At 39.8% G+C, this 21,118-nt stretch overlaps 1 protein-coding gene across 3 annotated transcripts in view; it reads right to left on the reverse strand.

Moving 5' to 3' along the window:
• The window catches only part of LOC124612286 (serine/threonine-protein kinase N), a 311,276-nt gene that overhangs the window by 273,445 nt on the left and 16,713 nt on the right, over positions 1 to 21,118 (reverse strand). For 2 of the 3 annotated variants that reach the window (XM_047140394.1, XM_047140392.1), the window contains exon 1: positions 7,509 to 7,619. The exons of the other annotated variant lie outside the window; for it this stretch is intronic. In XM_047140394.1, the coding sequence (XP_046996350.1) occupies positions 7,509 to 7,595 (87 nt within the window). In that variant the 5' untranslated portion in view covers positions 7,596 to 7,619. Of the gene's footprint in view, positions 1 to 7,508; positions 7,620 to 21,118 lie in introns of those variants that run through there. 3 annotated transcript variants of the gene reach the window in all.

A 21,118-nucleotide genomic window follows, 5' to 3' on the forward strand; every position in this document is an offset into this window, starting at 1 on the left:
CTGTTGGTTGGCTGATTTCGGGGAGGGGACCAAACAGCGAGGTCATTGGTCCCATTGCAAGGATGGGTGGAAGGAAGTCTGCCGTGCCCTTCCAAAGGAACCGTCCCGGCATTTGCCTGAAGTTATTTAGGGAAATCACGGAAACCGAAGTCGGGAGGGCCGGACGCGAGTCTGAACTGCCGTCCTCCCGAATGCGAGTCCAGAGTGCTAACCACTGCGCCACCTCGATCGGTAGCTAGCTTTCATTCATCACGCCAAATAGGAATTTTGTCTAAGTCATCTTGTGTCCCCTTATAGTCACTCAATAACGTCTTCCCATACACCGCAACATACAGTCGCAGATTACTGCTCATCCTGTCTGTCATATCATTTATATGTATATTATAGAGAGTAATAGCGGTTCTATCACACTTCCCAAGTGCACTCGTGATGATACCCTTGCCTCTGATGAACACTCGCCGTCGAGGACACAGGAGTAGTTTCCATTACTGAAGAAGTCTTCGAACATTTCACTTACCTGGGAACCTATGCTGTACGCTCGTAACTTCCTTAAGAGCCTGCAATGGGGAACTGCGACCGCAAGATTTCGTGTGTGAAAAGGGCAAGCTAAGTTTAGCACAACAAATGCTTTCTAAAGCAGTGCTGATTTGTAGACAGAAGCTCTTACGTCGCAACGAAATTATTACATTCGAAATAAGAATAGCCGGCCGCGGTGGTCGAGCGGTTCTAGGCGCTTCAGTCAGGAGCCGCGCGACTGCTACAGTCGCAGGTTCGAATCCTGCCTCGGGCATCGATGCGTGTGATATCCTTAGGTTAGTTAGGTTTCAGTAGTTCTAAGTTCTAGGGGACTGATGGCCTCAGATGTTAAGTCCCATAGTGCTCAGCCAAATAAGAATATACTCAAGAATTCTGCATTATTTTTCCAATTTCTTGGGAATTCGTGCTGGACGAGAGATTCGCGATAAATGGAAGCTAAGCAGCAAGGGCCTAAGGTCACAGAATACTCTTAGTAAAACCGAATTGGCATTCCATCCAGACCTGGTAACTTATTTGTTTTCAGCTCTTTCAGCTGCTTCTCTACGCCAGAGAGGATCCTTCATCCAACTGTGTTGATCAACTTCGTCTGGCAAGTACTTCAAAAATTAATCAATGAGTTCAATTAAATGATCCAGATTCACTTCTTCGCTCAACTGAAAGTCATTGTCTTCTAAGCTTCTTCTCACAGAATAGTACTTTCTTTCTGAAGGTTGGAATTTATCTGACATCTGCAGAATGTTGATCTCATTACCTTGAAGGGATACATTAAATGAAATGAGTTATACAAAGATGTTACAATGTTTCTGTCGAAAAACGTTAGTGTGAAGTTTGTTCCTGAGTTCATACTCTTTTTTTTTCTCAGGTGAAAGCGAGCGAGAGTTACTGTAATAAATTTGAGAAATGTCCTCTGCACTCATATCAACGCACATCTGTTGAACACATCTTGACTTAAGTGGCAGATTTGTAATGAAGTTTACCACCTCGATCACTGACTGAAGAACGTCGTGAAGGACACCGCTCATGCCTTTTGATGTCGGTGTTTCTTGGCGAATAAAAAAGTGTTTCCAAATACCACGAGAAGCTTCTTTGTGCATCTTAGCTTGCAGTCTGACGTAACAGCCAGCAACACTACGATCTCTATCTGTACACACACCAACAAAACTTTTCCAATTAATGTTATTTTACTTTATAAAAGACAGTAGTATTTCAAAGTTGTCTCTTACTTTCGTTTCAAGTGTTATTTCTTTGCAGAAAAAGAAGATCTTCATGAAATTTCTTGTCATACATTACCACACGTAACAAATTAGATGTGAGTCATTGTCGTTGTCTGTAGCTTCAGCCAACTAAATGGCAAAATCATCATTACCTTTGAGTTTTTCAACAACTGATCTTTATTGTCGGCAGCGAAATAGAGTATTCGACGGCTAATACTACATGTGCAGATTGAGTTGACATTCGGCGCAGTGGATGGTGGGAGCAACCCTAATGGTGTTTCTCATTTATAGTCGCTCCCATCAGCCACCGCGCCGAGTGTCAACTTAGTTTGAGCGTATATAAGCGTTGTCTGACAAAGATACACTTGCCAATGGCTTGGCGGTTGACTTACCTATCATAATAGATACCGTGTCCACAGTTGCTGGTAATAATTATAAGGTCTTCCATTATTCTGTCAGGTTTTTTGCTCTTCTCTATACAGTAGGCAACTTTGTATTACGAAAGAAGAGCTTTTATAGGAATCGTAGCTTGTTTATGAAAGTTTTTACTTTGTTCTGTCATTTCTTTTAGCTTGTGGGAAAAGTATCATCGTGGTTTGCTTATCAAACTACAGTGATTTCGCTCCAAATGTTGTTTCATTTAATTAGAAGCGTGCCTGCAGTAGTTAGGACTTCTAAGCAAGTGACACACCATGGTGATTATCTATTTCCAACAGTACTACATGTAAAACCGAAATTCAAGTAACTTTCCTCACACTTCCTACATTTTCGTCTATTCATGTCTTTAGAAATGCGTGATATCTTTGAAAAATCGCATTTTGCATTTACATTTAAAAAATTGTTCAAACTAACTAATCGGTCCACTAGATATCACTACAACCGTGTTGTTCCTTAACTCGCATCAGAAAGCAAATTCACCCAACCCTTATTTTTATGAGAACACCGCGACGCCCTTATTGTAAAGCCATCACTACGACCGCACACGTTGTTCAACTCACATCGGAAAGCAAAGTCACCCAACCATTATTTTTTATGAGAACACCGCGTACCCTTATTGTAGAGCCGCGACATCCCTGGGACCCACGACGCAATCGATATAAGCAATTCACACAGTTCCCAATGACCATATCGAAGCCAAGAAGTTCTCTCTCCTGGACTGAAAAGAAGAACAGATGGTACAACCTGCCTTTGGTGCAATCAGTTTTTTTTAATTAAATGAGCTTCGTATCTTTAAGCGAATAAAACTGTTACGAACGATTAAATCTTGTTTCATTAATTCGAGTACAACGTACCCACGTCACAGAACAAGTCGTCGTTGCATTTTATGGTTCGAGAATCTCTACCTCCAAGAGAGTAGTTGTTTTGCCTCACTTTATAGGCAGCGTTTCAATATTACTGATGATTGACGACGTTTCACTGCGAGAGATACTGCGACTATATGTTTCACCACAAGTTTATTTTCTTCGCTGTCTCAGTTAAGAATATTACAAATGACGCCTAGTTCTCGGCCATTTAATGGTCGATCTTCACATTTACAAATCAAAAATAAAAATTGCAATATGTACTATTTCAGTAAATAAACGTGAGGTGAAAAAGCTTAAAAAACTTTGAAATCATAATTTACGTAAGTCACTTTCCATTTATCTACTTACTGTTAGTTTTCATTTGCAAACATGAAAAAGGTCACTGAATGATCGACACAAGTCATCAATGTCATACATGCAATTGCGACTGTGAAATTTTATAGTGGACGAAGTTTGCCTCGACTGAAAAGAGTTTCTTTCATTAAAATGTTCTACCATTTCGGTGAAAGGAACTGCCTGAGGCGAAACACATTTTGAAGTCTTTATCATTCCCGACGTCACAGTGCTTTATTTCTATTAAACGAAGACTATCTGAAAGACAGCGATTTTCTGCAGGTGATCTGCAGGTTTTAACGTTGTCCAGATGCCAACTGGAAAGTATAAAAACAGTTGCAACGAAAATGTTTCTCTTTGTTAGCTATTTGTGGGTTGTTTACAGACGAACGATAACATTAAATAATGACCTGACTTCTTAGGAGATATGTACAACAAATTTTTGACACTTGCAAAACTATGAAGTATGCATGTGCCCGTATGAATTTTATACCATATGTGTATCTCTCTAAGACATTTCCGAACGTTTTGAAGATATAATGAAAATTTGATTAGAGAAGCGATTGGGAACAATAACACAACAAGGAAAAAAAGCTGAAATCTATTTTTGGAAGACATCACATCTCATCAATTCAGACGCTACAATAAAAATTGGCACAAGCTTTCCAAGATATTTTTCTAAATGACTCTATAATTCAATATATGGATAAAAAAACCAGATAGTTAATAAACAAAACAATGGCTTTCTGGAAAGTCATTCGAGGTTTGATGAAAGGAAAGGTGCCAAGAGGTGCCACAGATTTTAAACCTGTAAATGATCAGAAAATTAACAGCTTCAGATAATGTTGCTCTGCTCTTATACTGTACAATGTAAGACAACCACTTTATAATCACGTTTTCCCAAAACTGTAAATTCCACGGCAGTGTGATACATTCGTTATACTGACGAGAGACATTTTGTCATGGGATTGAATCTTTCATGTGTGCTGAACAAGGAATCTTCAGATAAACTTATATGTGTCGGATCGGGATTAGGATTATTTTTAAGTATAGTTCTCCAACACAGGTAATTTGCCAACCTGAGCGACACAATAGCATATTAAGCACACGGTCAATTTTTGTTTAAACGTCAGTTCAACGAAATAAATCGATGTAATAATATTAAGCTTCCCTTGATAAGACAAATCAGGTTACCACCTTTGTACAAGGCTACGACATTAACAGGAATATAGCTCCACAGCACATGTGCGACCTGAGTGAGTGAAACTTCTGCTCTGCTGTCTGAGGGGACGCGAAAACGGCAGGAGATGGGCCCGAAGCCCATTCTTTCCCCTATGGCGTTCTCAGAACTCCTTGAAAAGTTATGTGTAACGATGATACCAAGAGGACATACTTTTCTTCTCAGCGGAGATCGCGTTACGATGGTCATCTGTGACAAGCTACAACTATGTGCCGAAAGATGTAACGAACTCTGCTACCAAGGGTTTATAAGCTGTGGACGAGCGCTACTGACAAGTTGAATCTTGTAATCGGTCCGTGAGACGTGCCCCGTCCTCGCAGGAAATATTTCGTTGGCTCCGAGTGTGCCTGGATGACGTCATCGGCAGGTTATTGCCTGCAAAACATCCGCGTTCTAATCTCTGTGGTACACAGTTTTAATTTTCCACAAACATTCTAACGATGATTCCTATGAATGTCACAACACGACGTCCTTAGGGCATAATGTTCCATTAATACGAAGGTTACTTTTTACTGTGGTACACACAACGCTAGGTGTTTTTCGTAATATGTCGGCATTATCTATTGCTATGCGACAGAAGTACAGGCAGATAACATCTCACGTTTGTTGTAGGCCTGTAAACTGCACCCCAGTGGCAGCAACAGAATAAGGAAATCACACTGGTTCCTGTCCACTTCGCAACGCATGAGTCAGAAGATTAATGAATGGGTGCTAACATCGCAGCTACTCTGCGGGCACGCTAGTGAAGTTGGCGAGGCTAACGTCACCTCTACTGCTCTGCAAAAAGCCGAATTTGATGTAATGCGAACAGCTGACCTGTTAAAACTGATAAAAAGTGTAACGTTATTAATTCGATGCAAAGTAAACTATCAGTACTTTTAGTGGCATGCATTTTGGGAAGTGTCAGGTGAAAACAGTACGTCATTATATCTTATGTAATTGTTGAACTCCAGGAAACAATACAGGACCTTAATCTTTCATAATTTTACCAGAAATGTGTTGCCTGTGCTTCATAAAACACAACATGAGAAAGCAACTTTACAGGGTAACATATAATTAAAACTTAGTTTCAGTTTATATTGAGATATGTGTAAACTGCATATACTTATATAACTTTATTACTTTCAAAAATATAACTACGCTCAAAGTTACAAATGGTTCTCGGTGTCAGTGCCCTACTTTGGGAAACTATGTCAATGCCATTTACTCGTGGGGAAAAGTGTCCAACAAGTATATCGAGACTCATTCTAAGCCACAGAAATTAGAAGTGCATTCGTACTACTTCATCCAATATACTATACTGATCAAAGTTAGGTACTTTTTTTTAGCTTAACTAACAAAGCTACCTCCTCCCCCCCCCCCCCCCCAAAAACCAGCTTCCCACATTTAAATTCCAAATTAAGTGTACCAGTAAATTCTGTCTTCCAGCTACACATGTGGGATACAACACCTATCTTCAGAGAAATCGCCAATACGCCGTGTCGCCAGTTCTAGTAGTATTTCATACCTCGTTTGTTTTGAATGCACACTCATCACTGGAAGAATAAAAGGGAGACTTGTCATAGAAAATACACATTTCACAATCGGATCCACTCTCTGGAAATACAGCAAACACATCGTTACTCGTACTATTTTTCACATTCCTGTAAAAATTCCACTAGCCAGAGAAAACTTCTTGCCTTACAATACGTAATAAGCTTAATTACTACAGAGATTATTTAGAAAATCACAGCACCCAGCCACTTTGTTTATAGGTTTATTTATGCCGAGACGTGTTTTGGGGTTACGTCGACCTTCAAACGGCGTAATATATATTCGTCAATATAACATTGTTATCGACGGCATTTTGAATGACGTATCTGCCTCTTGTTCTGGAATCTGTAGCTCCTTTTGCTGCTTTTATATGCATGCACAAACAGTTTTAGATTCACTGATGCACTGAAGCAGCGCAACATACTTGAAAGTTATATAACGGTCCATACCGCTCTTACACCACACAGACATTTAGATCGTAACTGGCACTACTCGCACTAATTTCAAGCCCCAATTTGTCAGTATTTGGCACTAAAATGTTCAGAATGGAGGAGGGCGAAACGGCATGCACGATCGAACAGGCTAAAGCTACTACTTATAAGGGACAACAGGAACGGTAGGATTCAATTTTGGCTGGCTACTACGCAAACCAGAAAACAGCCAGGTCTACTTTGCAAATAACTGACGGGTTATGTTTCGCACTTTAGTAAACTTTGCCAAAGTAAGTTACAAGTGAAAAAAAGACCTTCTCAATAATTATGTAAGGAGATTTTCTTCACTTACAAATCTAAATCACAGTAATCAAGAACGCATTCACACTGTTCCCGCAAATGTCCAACAGATGTCGGATACAACACCCTTCTTCAAAGAAATCCCTCACACGCAAGATTTGTCGTTCGTTGAAGTTACTTTTCGTACTGCAACATTTTAACACACGCACACTCGTCACTGGAAGAAACAAGGGGGACTCATTATCGACACTGTATATACTGAAACTGGGCTTTCTGCAAGTAACTGCCAACGTATCCCACGTCAAACTGTTTTTCACATTTCCGTCAGAGTTTAAACGAAACTCCACGCCCGATACTGTCTTCAGAACGTAAGCCCATAACAGATGTTCGAAAGTTATCAAAATCCGAACACAACTTCGATAACATAAACGATGAGATCGTGTCTTGTCACTCCTCACACAAATTTTACCCCACACTTCGTATTTTACGCTACAGGGTTTGAATGAAGGTATGATCGAATAGTGCGGAACAACTACTTGTGAAGGACAACGAGGATGGCAGCATTTGGTGTCAGCTGGCCACCGGCAGAGCAGCCCGCAGCTGGCGCGTCACTTACGGCGACAGCCCGCTCCCTCCCCGCGGAGGCGCGCCCAGTGGGGGCAGTCCGGCGCAGACGGCGGCCGTCGCTCCCGCCGAACACCATCGCCGCGACTGCCACCGCACCGGGTCCGCCTCTCCTCTCCCCACGTCGTCAAGCCTTCAGTCTTCCGCGGAACTACCACCGGCTTGTGAGAGCCTCCCACGGCACGAAACCTGTGCGCGACGCGCAAGACTCGCGAAGCCGTATTATGCAACACGACGAGAAGTCACGGCAGGAAGCTCGCTAGTCCTTCAGTTCTCTGAAAACCGACAGGGAAGCCGCCAAGGCGAAATAACACTCTCTACGAGAAATGGCTGACACGCGTGGGGCGCAGCATTGGAACGCGTCCACTGTTCAGAGCGGCTCGGCAGTTTTTAAAAAAACAGCCTCTTCAAATCACTGTGCGGTAGAGGATGCTTCCCACTGTAACACTTGCTAGATTTTCTTCCTGATCCAATTGCGAATAGAGCGCGAGAAGAATGACTGGTTCAGTGCCTCCGCGCGTGATATGATATATTAGTCAAATGGTTCAAATGGCTCTGAGCACTATGGGACTCAACTGCTGAGGTCATTAGTCCCCTAGAACTTAGAACTAGTTAAACCTAACTAACCTAAGGACATCACAAACATCCATGCCCGAGGCAGGATTCGAACCTGCGACCGTAGCGGTCTTGCGGTTCCAGACTGCAGCGCCTTTAACCGCACGGCCACTTCGGCCGGCCATATATTAGTCAATTCTCGTCTTCGCGGTAAATATGGAAACAGTTGAAGCCGAAGAATACCTCTAAAATCGTAATTACTATGAGATCTTGAGGCACAGTAAGTAGGCATTAAGGACGTAATTGGTGTCTATCTTCAAGAGGCTGCCAATTCACATTTTTCACTTCCGTGACGCTCGAGTCAAAACAAATCTGTGGCCATTTGCGCCGCCCTTCTTTGTATACGTTCGAATCTTCTGTTAGTCCTATCTGGTATGGTTCCCATACATTTGAGCGACACTCTAGGACAGTTTTTCCTAGTATCCTGCCAACTAAACGAACTCGGGCACCTGCTTTATCTACGACTGAGCGTACGTTATCATCTCATATCCCTGCAAATTGTTGCAGCCAGATATTTGTACGAGTCGATTGATTCCAATCGTGCACTTTTCTGCATTTTGTGAAGTGCACAATTTTACGTTTCTGAAGATTTAAAACAAGTCGATGATCTTTGTAACACTATGAAACCTTATCAAGATCTGACTGCATGTTTATGCAGCTTTTTTTTCAGAAGTACTTCATTACAGACAGTCGTGAAAAAAAAGTCTGAGGTTATAATTAATACAGTCTGGGACGTCATTAACATACGACAGGAACAACGAGGGCTTTAAACACACTTCGCTGGGGCTTCTTCCACTCCTGTCGACGACTATCCATCCAAAATAATTTGCTGCGCCCTTCCTTCCAAGAAATCCAATCCAGTCGCATATTTTGTTTAATACCTAATACTTTTTAAAAATAAATGTTGGTGTGGTATCAAGTCAAAAGCTTTTCAAAAGTCAAGAAGTACTACATTCACCTGATAGCCTCAATCCTCGTCTTTCAGGATCAACTCTGAAAAACGCGTGAGTTACCTTCCGCATTATTATTGTTGTCGGAACCTATGTTGGCTGGCATGGATCACGTCATTCTGTTCAAGATACAATACTATGTTTGGGCACATAATATTTTATGGATTCTACAACAGATTGAGGTCAATGAGAATGGACGGTAATTTTGAGGATCACTTTTACCATCCTTCTTGTTAACTGGTATCACCTCCGATTTCTTCCAGTCACTGGGCGCATTTTGTTTCTTCCACACGCCATGACTTTGTAACGCACCTACAGTTATTCACTGTCCTATTCTCGTCAATCGCTCATTTACTGTCTTGTCGTTAAATAGGGGTGGTAAACGAGGCGGATCTAGCAGTCAAGAAGACTTACACAATGCCTACGTCTTCTTTAGCTCACAGTTGAATCAGAGGGTGATTTTCTATATTCAAATGCATTACTGTGCACCTACTTTTCTATGTAGTTCTGTGGGTAAGTTCCAGATTCCAAGTCCAAATCTTGTATCTTCTACAGTGATGGAAGATGGTGGGAAGGTGGAAAAGTTTGCTGCTATGACTTAAGCAGTGGAAAATAAACGTTATATTTTACCTTTTTATTTATGTACCCAAAAAGCTGTACCTACTGTTTCCCAATTTAACTGAGCTATCAATTTCGAAACTGTAAGGCTCCATCCTCAGATAAAACAATGCCAGAATTCACCAACAGCATATTCACAACAAATCTATCTGAACATGAGGAAACTTTCATCCACCCATCAATCAACAGGTATGAAAACATCTCACCTGATATTACAATCAATATTTGCAGAAATAAAGTCTGTTCATGCAAAATATTAATCTTGGGAGCATGCTATGGATATTCTGATGCTGCAGGCACATTTCAAATGCTCCAGTTAAAAGAGAATGCTTCACGAGTTAAGAATCGAGGGTAATACTGAATAACGTTAGCATTCAAATGCATGTTTGAGGGACCTGATAACTGAATACTAGTTTCCACTAAATGGTGATTCTCAAAACATAATGAAATGGAAAGAACTATACAGATATCCTCATCCATTACATACTACTAGGACTAAAAAGAACTGCTGCTGGGGCTCTCTGGAATTCACATGGAAGATTCATAGAACACTATTCCTACACCAGGACATGGCTACTAACAGACACAGTGATGGCATCTTATCATGTTAGATAGGTCACATAAGACGATTGATTTGAAAACACCATTCTTTACAATACAAAGCATTGTGTACTGGAGGTGGAATGTCCTTGCATTCGTCAAACATATGGAGTGAAATTCCTAGCCATTATACGATGATTTAGGAACTATAACTTGACTCTGAATCCCAGTGCAAATTAAACTTTCTCACATACACGAAGTGTTAGCAGAGATGACAGGAATGACAGAAAACAGGAAAAAATCAAAGGACCAATTGGGGGTTAAATCTTCAACCTCTGGATTTTTAATCTGATGCATTTTTGTTACTGAATGACAACTTTTTAACAGCTATAAACTGTGCACCAAATTTAATCAATACCTGATGGAACACAATGCTCAAAGAATAAAGTTACAAACAATATCCATATACACTGATTTTACTGATTACATGCTGTCTGTCCCCTGACAAAATCTGACTAATAACAATTAGGCTTTAGAAATTACATACCCTCTAAATAAAATAGACATAAACATAAATCAAGCTGCTTTACATGAACTGAAAAAAAGAGTTTTGTAGGGTATATACTACATTTACTGTTTATCAGGTACCTTTTTTGTAACAAAATTGTATTACACAACAACTATATGTTAGTGAATTTCTTCCTTCCTGCCCAAAAGTTCAGCACTAGTTCTGCTTTTCTTCTTTAATGAAGCCTTTAAAGGTCTCAGTACTGTACTTGCACAATGAGCTGTGGGAGATATTGATTTTCTAATTGCTTTCGTAAACCATTCACTATTCTAGTACAATTCTTTTTAGCATTACAGTTGCAATGGCCACCTACAACGTTTTGGTATCATTATTTTGCAACGTCCTCCCAAATTGTTCTGGTTGTTTTTTAATCTCTTTCCTTCCACTGAGGGAGTTCCACTGACATACAGATACACTATTTTAAAGACTGCATCATAGTGACTAGGTTTAGTTTGTCTCAAGATGAGTTTCTTCACATAGAGATGGTACATTCTCCCACAAGCAACACAACTATTGCCTTATATGATGTTTATTTAGCTTTTTTATAACTACAGAACCACTCAAAAAGTGTTTAACACTCTTTCAATACTACCATATGTTGCCGTCCTTTGAAATGCGACTGATTTGACAATTGCATAAATGTATTTCTTTTTATTAAATGTAATATCCAGCTTTTTCTGCCCGTTCTTTTACTAGCTTTACCTGTTCAACTGGCATTTCAGTGTCTCGTGACAGAATTGTCAAATCACAAACCCCATTCTTTGTGCCTCTAATATGGACTTAATTCGGTAATCAACTCCTGCAAAGTTCATTTTCCCATTCACAGATTATCTTTTCTAATATACAACTGAATACAATTGGTGATTGTCCTCTGCCCTCATGGAGTCTACGTTTCAATTAAAATCCTTCAGAGATTTCTCTCATTAATCTCATCTTGGAATAAATGTGTTAGGTACTGTATAATTATATTGCTTTGCCAAAATTTCAAGCAAAACTACCTACCATCACTCCTTGACATTTATGCTGTGATCAAATCTTAGCCAGCATTTTCATTATTCGTAGGTTGAGAGACAAACCAAGCTCTTCCCATATTCGTGGCAAAGTCTTTGTCTGTCAATTCAAAAGGATGTCGTGACCATTTGTTACTGGTTTCCTCATAGCCAAAAAGATCTTTGAAGTAATTAGCTGGGACAAAACAGACCTTTATATTACCCTATGATTTCTTACTTTGTGGCTGATAGCCATTAAGGTGCTTCTTGAATGTGCTGTAGGTTTTTCTTCAGTGTGTGCAACATCTAGTTACCGAGCATGTCACAACATACTTTGTACTGTTCTTAATGCCTTTAATTTAGTTAGAGGTTTGGTTTATTTTGATGTGGCGAAGACCTTTTTTTTGTTGAATTTTGTTGTGCTTCCTCATAAAAGTCCAGTTTACCTGCTGCTTTATCAACATACCAAGCTTTCTACAAGCTTGTGATCATCTGAATATCATTTCAAGTATCCTTCTCTCTCTCTCTCTCTCTCTCCCTCTCTGACAAAAACGACACTGAAAATAGGCTTAATCTTGTAAATGTTAATTCAGATACCCTTGCATCTCAGCATCCATTTCTTATTCCATGGAAGAAGCTCCTTCATGCACTTCGGCGTAAATAACAGTGTCCGTGTTCCTGCCCGCATCTCGTGGTCGTGCGGTAGCGTTCTCGCTTCCCACGCCCGGGTTCCCGGGTTCGATTCCCGGCGGGGTCAGGGATTTTCTCTGCCTCGTGATGGCTGGGTGTTGTGTGCTGTCCTTAGGTTAGTTAGGTTTAAGTAGTTCTAAGTTCTAGGGGACTGATGACCATAGATGTTAAGTCCCATAGTGCACAGAGCCATTTGAACCATTTTGTTCGTGTTCCGCTTCAAGATCAAAATTGAAATTCACTTAGGCCTAAGTCTACATTTTTCCTTGGATGCCTTTAAATACATGTACATATGCTTAATATCAAAAGTTTCACATTATCCTACAAGACTTTTTACCAATCACATGTGCTATTGTGTGCCAGATGGTAGCAAACTATTTTTCAATACACACAATGCTATCAGCAAAAATATATTCGATATTACAGTTATGGGTTTTTTAGGTTCACTTTCTATCCAGTCCCAGACCAATCAAATCAACTTCTTTAAGGACTTGGTCTTTTCTATTTATGGGTTCATGTGTACTGGAGTGTATCTTTTGTTGGTCTCCTTCAGAATCTCAAAGGAGTTCCCTCTCATGAGGAACTGAAATCTGCAGTAGAATAAGTTATGACCGGTAATCTTAAAGTTTTAATTATCACTTTAAAAATATAAAGTTATATCATTATTTTTTGTTTGCTGGAGCTCCATGTCTGCCCTGGTACACCTAGAAATCCACATGCCACAGTACCACAGCCAACTGCCCAATAATAATAATAATAATAATAATAATAATAAAAAAAGTCACAGCCTACTGAAAAGGTGGAGTATTGAGCAGTAATTTGATTCTTGCATCTGAAGGGGACAACTATCCATGCTGAGTTGATGGAAGTATACAGCAGTAATGCACCGTCATATGTTATAATGGTTAGGTGGTGCAGGAACTTCCAGTGTGGTCAAACATGCCTGAATGATGAAAAACATAGAAGCAGATCGAATCTCTGTGAAGAACTAGGAACCTGTAGTGTAGGTCCTGGTGCTCAAATGCGGAGAATCACAATAGATGCAAAACTGGGAAAAGCGAAAGTCAGTCGTGGATCACTTTTCAACACATGGCACTACATGGTTCCCAAATTGCTCGCACCCATTCAAACAGCATGCCAAATTGAGGCAGCAATGGAAATGTTGCACTATGTCAAACCAATCTAGATGATTTCTTTCGTGGCCTAATCACCATGGATGAATTCTGAGTGTATCACTATGATCTCAAGGCACAGGAGCAAAGCAATCAGTAGAAACATGTCAATTCACCATCACTAATACAGGCAAATCCCAACCACTGGGCAAAGCGATGTTGAGTATTTTTTTAGGACCACCATGGTGTGACACTAACAGATTATGCCTGTAAGGAGCTAAGTGTCACAGAAATAAACTAACAAAATCTTCTGATGAGGTTACAGAATGCCATCAAGACAAAACACCATGGGAAGTTGTCCAAGGGTGTTTTCTAGCTCCATAACAGCACCCTAGCTCATTCTGCACAAGACCCAGTCACATGCTGCTGCTTCTTTGCCCTATTAAATTTTGCCTAGTCTTTCGCACTCTTCTGATACGCCACTCAATGCAAAAAAAAAAAAGAGAAAAAAGAGCCGAGCTGTTGCAGATTTATTCAAATTTTCTACCTGGGCATACCTTTATGTATTCTGTAGCTATTTACCTAACCAGTCAAAACATTCACATATGTACTGCCTAACAAAATGTATTTTAGATTTCATGACAATAAAACTCTGTAAAAGCTTACCACTCACTGTGAGTCTGACTACCTGGATCAATGCAAAAAGACAATGCCTTACAAGCGGAATGAAATCACCAATATGGTGAGACAAGACTCTGCAACAATATTTTATGAATCCTAGGTATGTGTTCTCACCATCATGCAGCTAACTTGATTGGAAGGATCATATGTGAAATCACAAATTTCCTCTTAGACACAATTTATTTTGATACGAATTTCACTGTCATCTGTCTCAAGTCAACCTAACAACATGACAATTATCATCATTTCAATTTTGGAGTAAATGTGGTACAAACAATGTGCTACTAAGCTGTGTAAGGTCAGTAATGATTAATAAAGCACAACAATAATAATTTTTTGAATGCGCGGTGACGCAAGTCACAAGTACGTAACAATATCATCACTACACGATCGTACACAGGTGCAAAGCAGGTTTTCTGTGTACAATGGGCACAATATTTCATCATACAGCCTCACTGCCATTATCAGGTGAGCTTATGAACTTGGCCAGGCACGTAGTATAATCCTTCAACCCCCACCCATTATGACTGCGCAGTGGAGATGTATTACACCTGCCCAGGACATTAGTTCATTGCGGTGTTTCCTCACTCTTCTTAACAGTACAATGCATGAATTCCCATGCCTACCTAATGTCAACACCACAGTCATAGCTAATCAGATGGTCCCTTGTTAATGTCTACAAGAATTCTGTAATGGAAAGGTCTCAGCAGTTTGATGTGTGTGTCAAAATCTTAGAGTGGTTCTTATCCACCATGCTGGGAAAAAATTAAGAGCCACAATATTGTCATAATTTCTAAATTATTTTCCAAAAAATTGTCCTGCTGACCTATTAGGATGTCATTGTACTGCTAATATAGCCACTCAATATCTGTGTATTGACAGTAAAGTTAAATTTTCCTCCTGTATCATAACAATAAATTAGAGGTTAATGATTACTGATGTCTGCAGACATTTGAAAATTTGAATATTTGCTGGTGACATGATAATATGCTTTTCAAATAAGATCACCTTTTAGCAATAGTGTATGCGATTAATACCATAAAAACAAAATATCTGCTCCGGATCATGTGACAGGGACAGGCACAGCCAATATAGCTATGAGAGACCTTCAAAAGGGAAAAGAATTTTGATTGAGTTCAGTGTCAGTTTACACTGAAACATTTTGACGATAAATTATTTGTGATAGCAATTTTGCTGTCTAACTATGCTTCTGACACTGATTTTGAAAATTTCCACGGTCTGACAGAAGGTGCTAAGTGAAAATGACTGTGCAACTCATATGGCCAATAGCAGATTCCATGTCCAGAAGGAAAGGAGAAATCCAATTAAAAATCTACCCAACAGTTGATGATTGGATGTTGGGTAACACAGAAGGGTCACTGCAGCTGCTAACAAATGTTCAACTGAGGCAAGCCCTGTACATGCCCAGCTCCTACAGGCTACCTGACATAGCTGCTAATCCACATCACCATGCCATTGTTGACTGTAATAGCACTGATCTAACTTGCCATTACAGTGTGTCCAAGGCCTCTTCCCCCCCCCCCCCCCCCCCCCCTCCCGACACACACACAACAGTTATCAACATATAACAATTTTATTTCAGCTAGGAGACCTCATCAAAATTCCTCCCTTCACAAAGTGAACAAGTTATGTGAAGTCGACATTAACAAAAAAGTAAAACTCGTGGCAACACAGAGAAATGAAACATAGTGATTTCGAAGCAGTCCTGCTGAAATTTGTCCTGCAATGATGACCGCAGGCATAAATAGTGACTGTTGTGATTGCTTTTTGCCAGTCTCACTGTTGGTTGATATAAAGGAAAAAATCATTACAGTATGAAAGAGCTGTAACAAATGTGTGTTAAGAGGGTGCATGCAGATCTGCGGTTTGTGGGGTAAAAAGTATTTTGTTTAGCCCAGACCAGCGGCTATTTCTTAACACCTTCGTCAACAACAACAACACCACACACACACACACACACACCTGCAGTCTTAGGCAACTGAAACCACACTGCGAGCAGCAACACCAGTGCATAATGGGACCAGTGCATAATGGGAATGGCAACTGGGCGGGGGTAAGGAGGAGGCTGGGGTGGGGAGGTGGAGAGATACTATGGTAGGAGTGGTGGACAGTGAAGTGCTGCAGGTTAGATGGAGGGCAGGACAGAGGTGGGAAAGGGGGAAGTAGTGCAAAGAAGAGAAATAAAGAGACTGGGTGTGGTGGTGGAATGACAGCTGTGTAGTGCTGGAATGGAAACAGGGAAGGGGCTGAATGGGTGAGGACAGTGACTAACGAGGGTTGAGGCCAGGAGGGTTACAGGAACATAGGATGTATTGCAGGGAAAGTTTCCACCTGTACAATTCGGAAAAGCTGGTGTTGGTGGGAAGGATCCATATCCACCAACACGAGCTTTTCTGAATTGCGCAGGTGGGAACTTTCCATGCAATACCTTCATTAGTCACTGTCATCAACCATCCAGGCACTTCCCTGTACCCATTCCAGCACTACACAGCTGTCATTCCACCACCATACCCAGTCTTTTTATTTCTCGTCTTTCCACCCCCCTCCACCTTTCCCACCTCTCCCCTGCCCTCCGTCTAACCTATACTTTACTGTCCGCCACCCCCACCATATTATCCCTACACCTCCATACCCCAGCCTCCTCCTTACCCCCACTCATCCACCACTCCCATCATGCATTGGTGCTGCTGCTCGCAGTGTGTTTTCAGTTGCTTGAGACTGCAGTCGTGTGTGTGAGTTGCATTTGCAACTCTGTGTGTGTGTGTGTGTGTGTGTGTGTGTGTGTGTGTGTGTGTGTCTTTGAATGCGCACATGTGTGTATCTACTGCTGACAAAGGTGTTTATCGCCAAAAGTTTTAATGGTGAGAAGTAACTTTTCTTCTCATAATATTGTTACATTCTATCCTGGATTTCCAATTGTTTGAAACTGGGGATGGAGGAGGTTAGTGTTTAACATTCCAACAAAAACAAGGTCTTTAGAGATAGAGCACAAGCTTGTATTAGGGATGGATGGAGAAGTAAATTGACCATGCCCTTTCAAAGGGCCATCCTGGCATTTGCCTTAAACAATTTAGGGAAATCACGGAAAACCTAAATCTAGATGGCTGGAAATGGTTTAAACCATCCCCTCAAAACCACTGAGCTACCTCACTTGGTGACAAACTGGAGCTGGTGTCCAGGAAAATTGTGCAAATCGATTAATTCTTTTTACAAAAGGTTCTAACTGGGCTGAAATTAACGCTCTGTTAATGGCGTCATTTGTATGTGAACTATTCACTTTTTACATACAAAAACAATCACCTTTAAATAACTCTTGACTGGATCAAGACTGGTGGTTCAAATTTGGTCCACCAGTGTATTGGACCTTTGTCTAATATAATTTTTAACCATTTGAAGGATAAAAAATTCTTGCTTGGTTTGGATTTTGTGTGCAAAAAAATACATTTTTCTTGGTAGTTTAAGTGTGCCAGTTCTATGTTTTAAACTTGCATGAATCGGTTCAGATTTCGCATGAAGGGGGATAAATGGATAAAGTCAAAACAAAATTTTGTTATCGAACAAGTTTTATCCATTACCAAGTTAAGGTAGTTTAAAGTTGAGCTAAATGTAGCATGTAAAATTTGTTCTTACATGAACTTAACGCAAGGAAATGGTTTTAAATGAATTAAATACAAAAAAATGCATTCTTTGAATAAAATTGAAAACTTGCTTTCAGAAATCTAGCGTCATTTGAATTTTACATGGAAAAATGTGTTTTTCTGAGAGGTTTTTATGCGTGCCACATCTATGTTTCAAACTTGTGTGAACTGGTTCAAATTTTAGGCGAGCTATGGCAGACTAACATCAAAATTATGGGAGAGTGACAGTTGGGAACCAAAAAAATGCTGCTGTCACTGCACAAGAAAAGGCAAATATGTTTTCAGCAATGTTAGGGATGTTAAAGAAAGTAACTAGCTTTTACACTTATCTGACAGCTTCAAAGGCAGCTAAATCAAAACAACTTAGTTGCACTTTTTTACGAGTTAATTCTACTTCCCCAGCGGAATGAGCCCTCTTCGCTGCAAGATATTGACATGCCTGCATCATGGAATTTATAGGTTAAAGTCCCTGGTCTTGTGCCCAAAATCCAGAAGATTCACCAATGATAAATAATAGCATATGGCCACTTGGCTGATGAGCATACATGTAATAGCTAAAAAAGTTTTTCTGGGCATGTATTAAAAGTGTGAATATGCCAAGATGTTTTGATTTAAATGTCTTTGAAGCTGCCAGATAAGTCGAAAAGCTAGTTCCCTCCTTTTACATCCCTATCTCTGCCCAGGACATATTCACCCTTCTTATCAACGATAGGAGCACTTCATTCTGGCTGCAAATGTGGCTACTTGCGGTGCCGTTAGATACAAAACGTGATCTTCGTTTCAACAAAATGATGCAAATGTGAAAAGAAACAAGTACATTAGGACAGTTTTAAAACTTTAGGTATTGATACTACTTCAGGTTATATTCCAACAAGGTTTTGGCTTTGTTGCTTCACTAGAAAGCATGTCTGCCTGCCAGTTTGACCATGAACTGGACTGTAGTTGGCTGGTAAAAAATGTTCCTTGTGATTGTCTGACTGCAATTTTTAACAGCATCTGGGGGGCTTAACCAAGGTACACAGAAACAGCATAGTGAATTCTCATGAGTCATGAACCATGAACAGTTTTCTGATCTTAAACACACAGGTACTGCAGACGTGCATAATGCATAATATGAAGTTCATTGGAGTCATAGGCAACTTTCTTACAGCTCCCATTTCCACGAACTAGTATTGACGATGTATTTGCCAGCATTAATGGTTTATTTGCACACAGTTTATCAAAGCTTAATGTTTCACTTTGGACAAAGTTGTTGGCTATCATGATATCACATACAAAATAAAATTAACGTGCTGTGCCGCAAACCTTGATAGGCAATGAATGGGTCACTTGGCACATACAATAAATCCAGCATTAGTCAACAGCTACTCTGACATTTGAGGGACCTGTGGTATAGGGGTAGTAGTAATCGCAATGTCCTCGGTCCTGTGATTGAATCCTGCTATGGGGTAATGCAGTACATAAAGGGAGAGGGAGATGAAAATCAAATAGTCATGGTAGATTGAAACACAGTTGTAGGGGAAGGAATAGAAGAAAGGGTTACGGAAGAATACGGCCTTGGTACTAAGAATGAGAGAGAAGAAAGACTAATTGAATTCTGCGATAGATTTCAGCAAGTAATAGTGAATACTCTGTTCAAAAATCACAAAAGGAGGAAGTATACTTGGAAAAGGCCAGGAGACACGTAAAATTTCCGTTAGATTACATCGTGGTCAAGCACAGATTTTAAAATCAAATACTAGATTGTAAGATGTACCCAGGAACAGATAGGTCACAATTTAGAGTGGGGTCGGTCTTAGAAACAACCGATGGTCTGGTTCTTTACATCTCAGATTTTGATATTTTTTTTACACCTATAATAGTTTGCATGAAAAATCCCAAATTAATTTTTTTATCTGTCATTCTTGATTATTAATTTTTAAATCTTTCAAAGTTATGAAATTCTTGTTGCATTTTGAAACCTCAAAATCAACATATCTCAAAAACTGTTTGACTTACAGACTTAAAATTTGTACCATTTTATTCAGTTTCTCAAAAACTTTGTTGCTTGTACATTATCTGTTAATGTATGTATTAAATTTCATGATGGGTGTTCCAGTGGGAACATATTTTCATTAATTTCATTTTACTAGTAAGTGCAGCACCTTGTGCATAGTCTCTTGTTACTACGATGTAATATGTCAGAAACCAACTAACGCTATTAAATCATTATTTTGTACTTCGTGACAATAAATTTATTACATTATTAAAATTAAACACTTAAATTTCAATTCACATCTGGCTTTCCCAAGTTAACTGTGAAGATATTTTAACCGACACCACAACAATGTGCATTCAAAATATACTATGCATAATTTACTTAATAATACCTTCATTCTAAAACTAAACACCACCCCAACAGGCCATGAAGGGCCAATGGTATCGACCGGCTGTCGTGTCATCCTCAGCCCACAGGTGTCACTGGATGCCTATATGGAAGGGCACGCAGTCAGCACACTGCTCTCCCAGCTGTATGTCAGTTTGCGAGACCAATACCTTCATTCTACAGATACATTTATATAAACCAACATTATTAATTAAACAATGATTAACTGTTATTATTTAACAATGAGTTATTTCAGTGTCTTGCAAAGCAAAATTTTTGAATGATCTTCAACAAGAAAGATGTTATGGTGATCCACTAACAATCCTATTTGAGTCTAAAATTACACACTGCACTTTTCCTTTTAATTAATTACAAAGCCTAATTTTTTAAGCAATAATGACACAACTGATGTAAAAATTTATTCTTTTCCAGCAGGTTTACTTCTCCTTTTTTCATTTATAGCTAGCACGAAGCCATACACGATTTGTTGTCACACGTGCAAGCAACATGTCCTGTAATCTGTTCAAAAGCATGCAGTATATGGAACCATTTACTTTTACGGGCATCAAAATCCTTAAAATAACAAACAATTTTTGCTTTACACTTGGCTTTGCTCATAGAAATGATACTTTTGTGTCCCTGTGACTGCTATGGATTTATAAAACTTTTTGCTAAACTCCTTTTTTAGGCTACATGCTCATGCTCATCATTTGTCACACAAAAGTGATTGATGACATATATGCTTTACACCACTCAAACAACTGGAATGAAGTAAATATTTGATCACCCTGTGCTTCCACAACTGATTAATATGA

This window comes from Schistocerca americana, chromosome 4, assembly GCF_021461395.2.
Source record: "Schistocerca americana isolate TAMUIC-IGC-003095 chromosome 4, iqSchAmer2.1, whole genome shotgun sequence".
Taxonomy (NCBI): domain Eukaryota; kingdom Metazoa; phylum Arthropoda; class Insecta; order Orthoptera; family Acrididae; genus Schistocerca; species Schistocerca americana.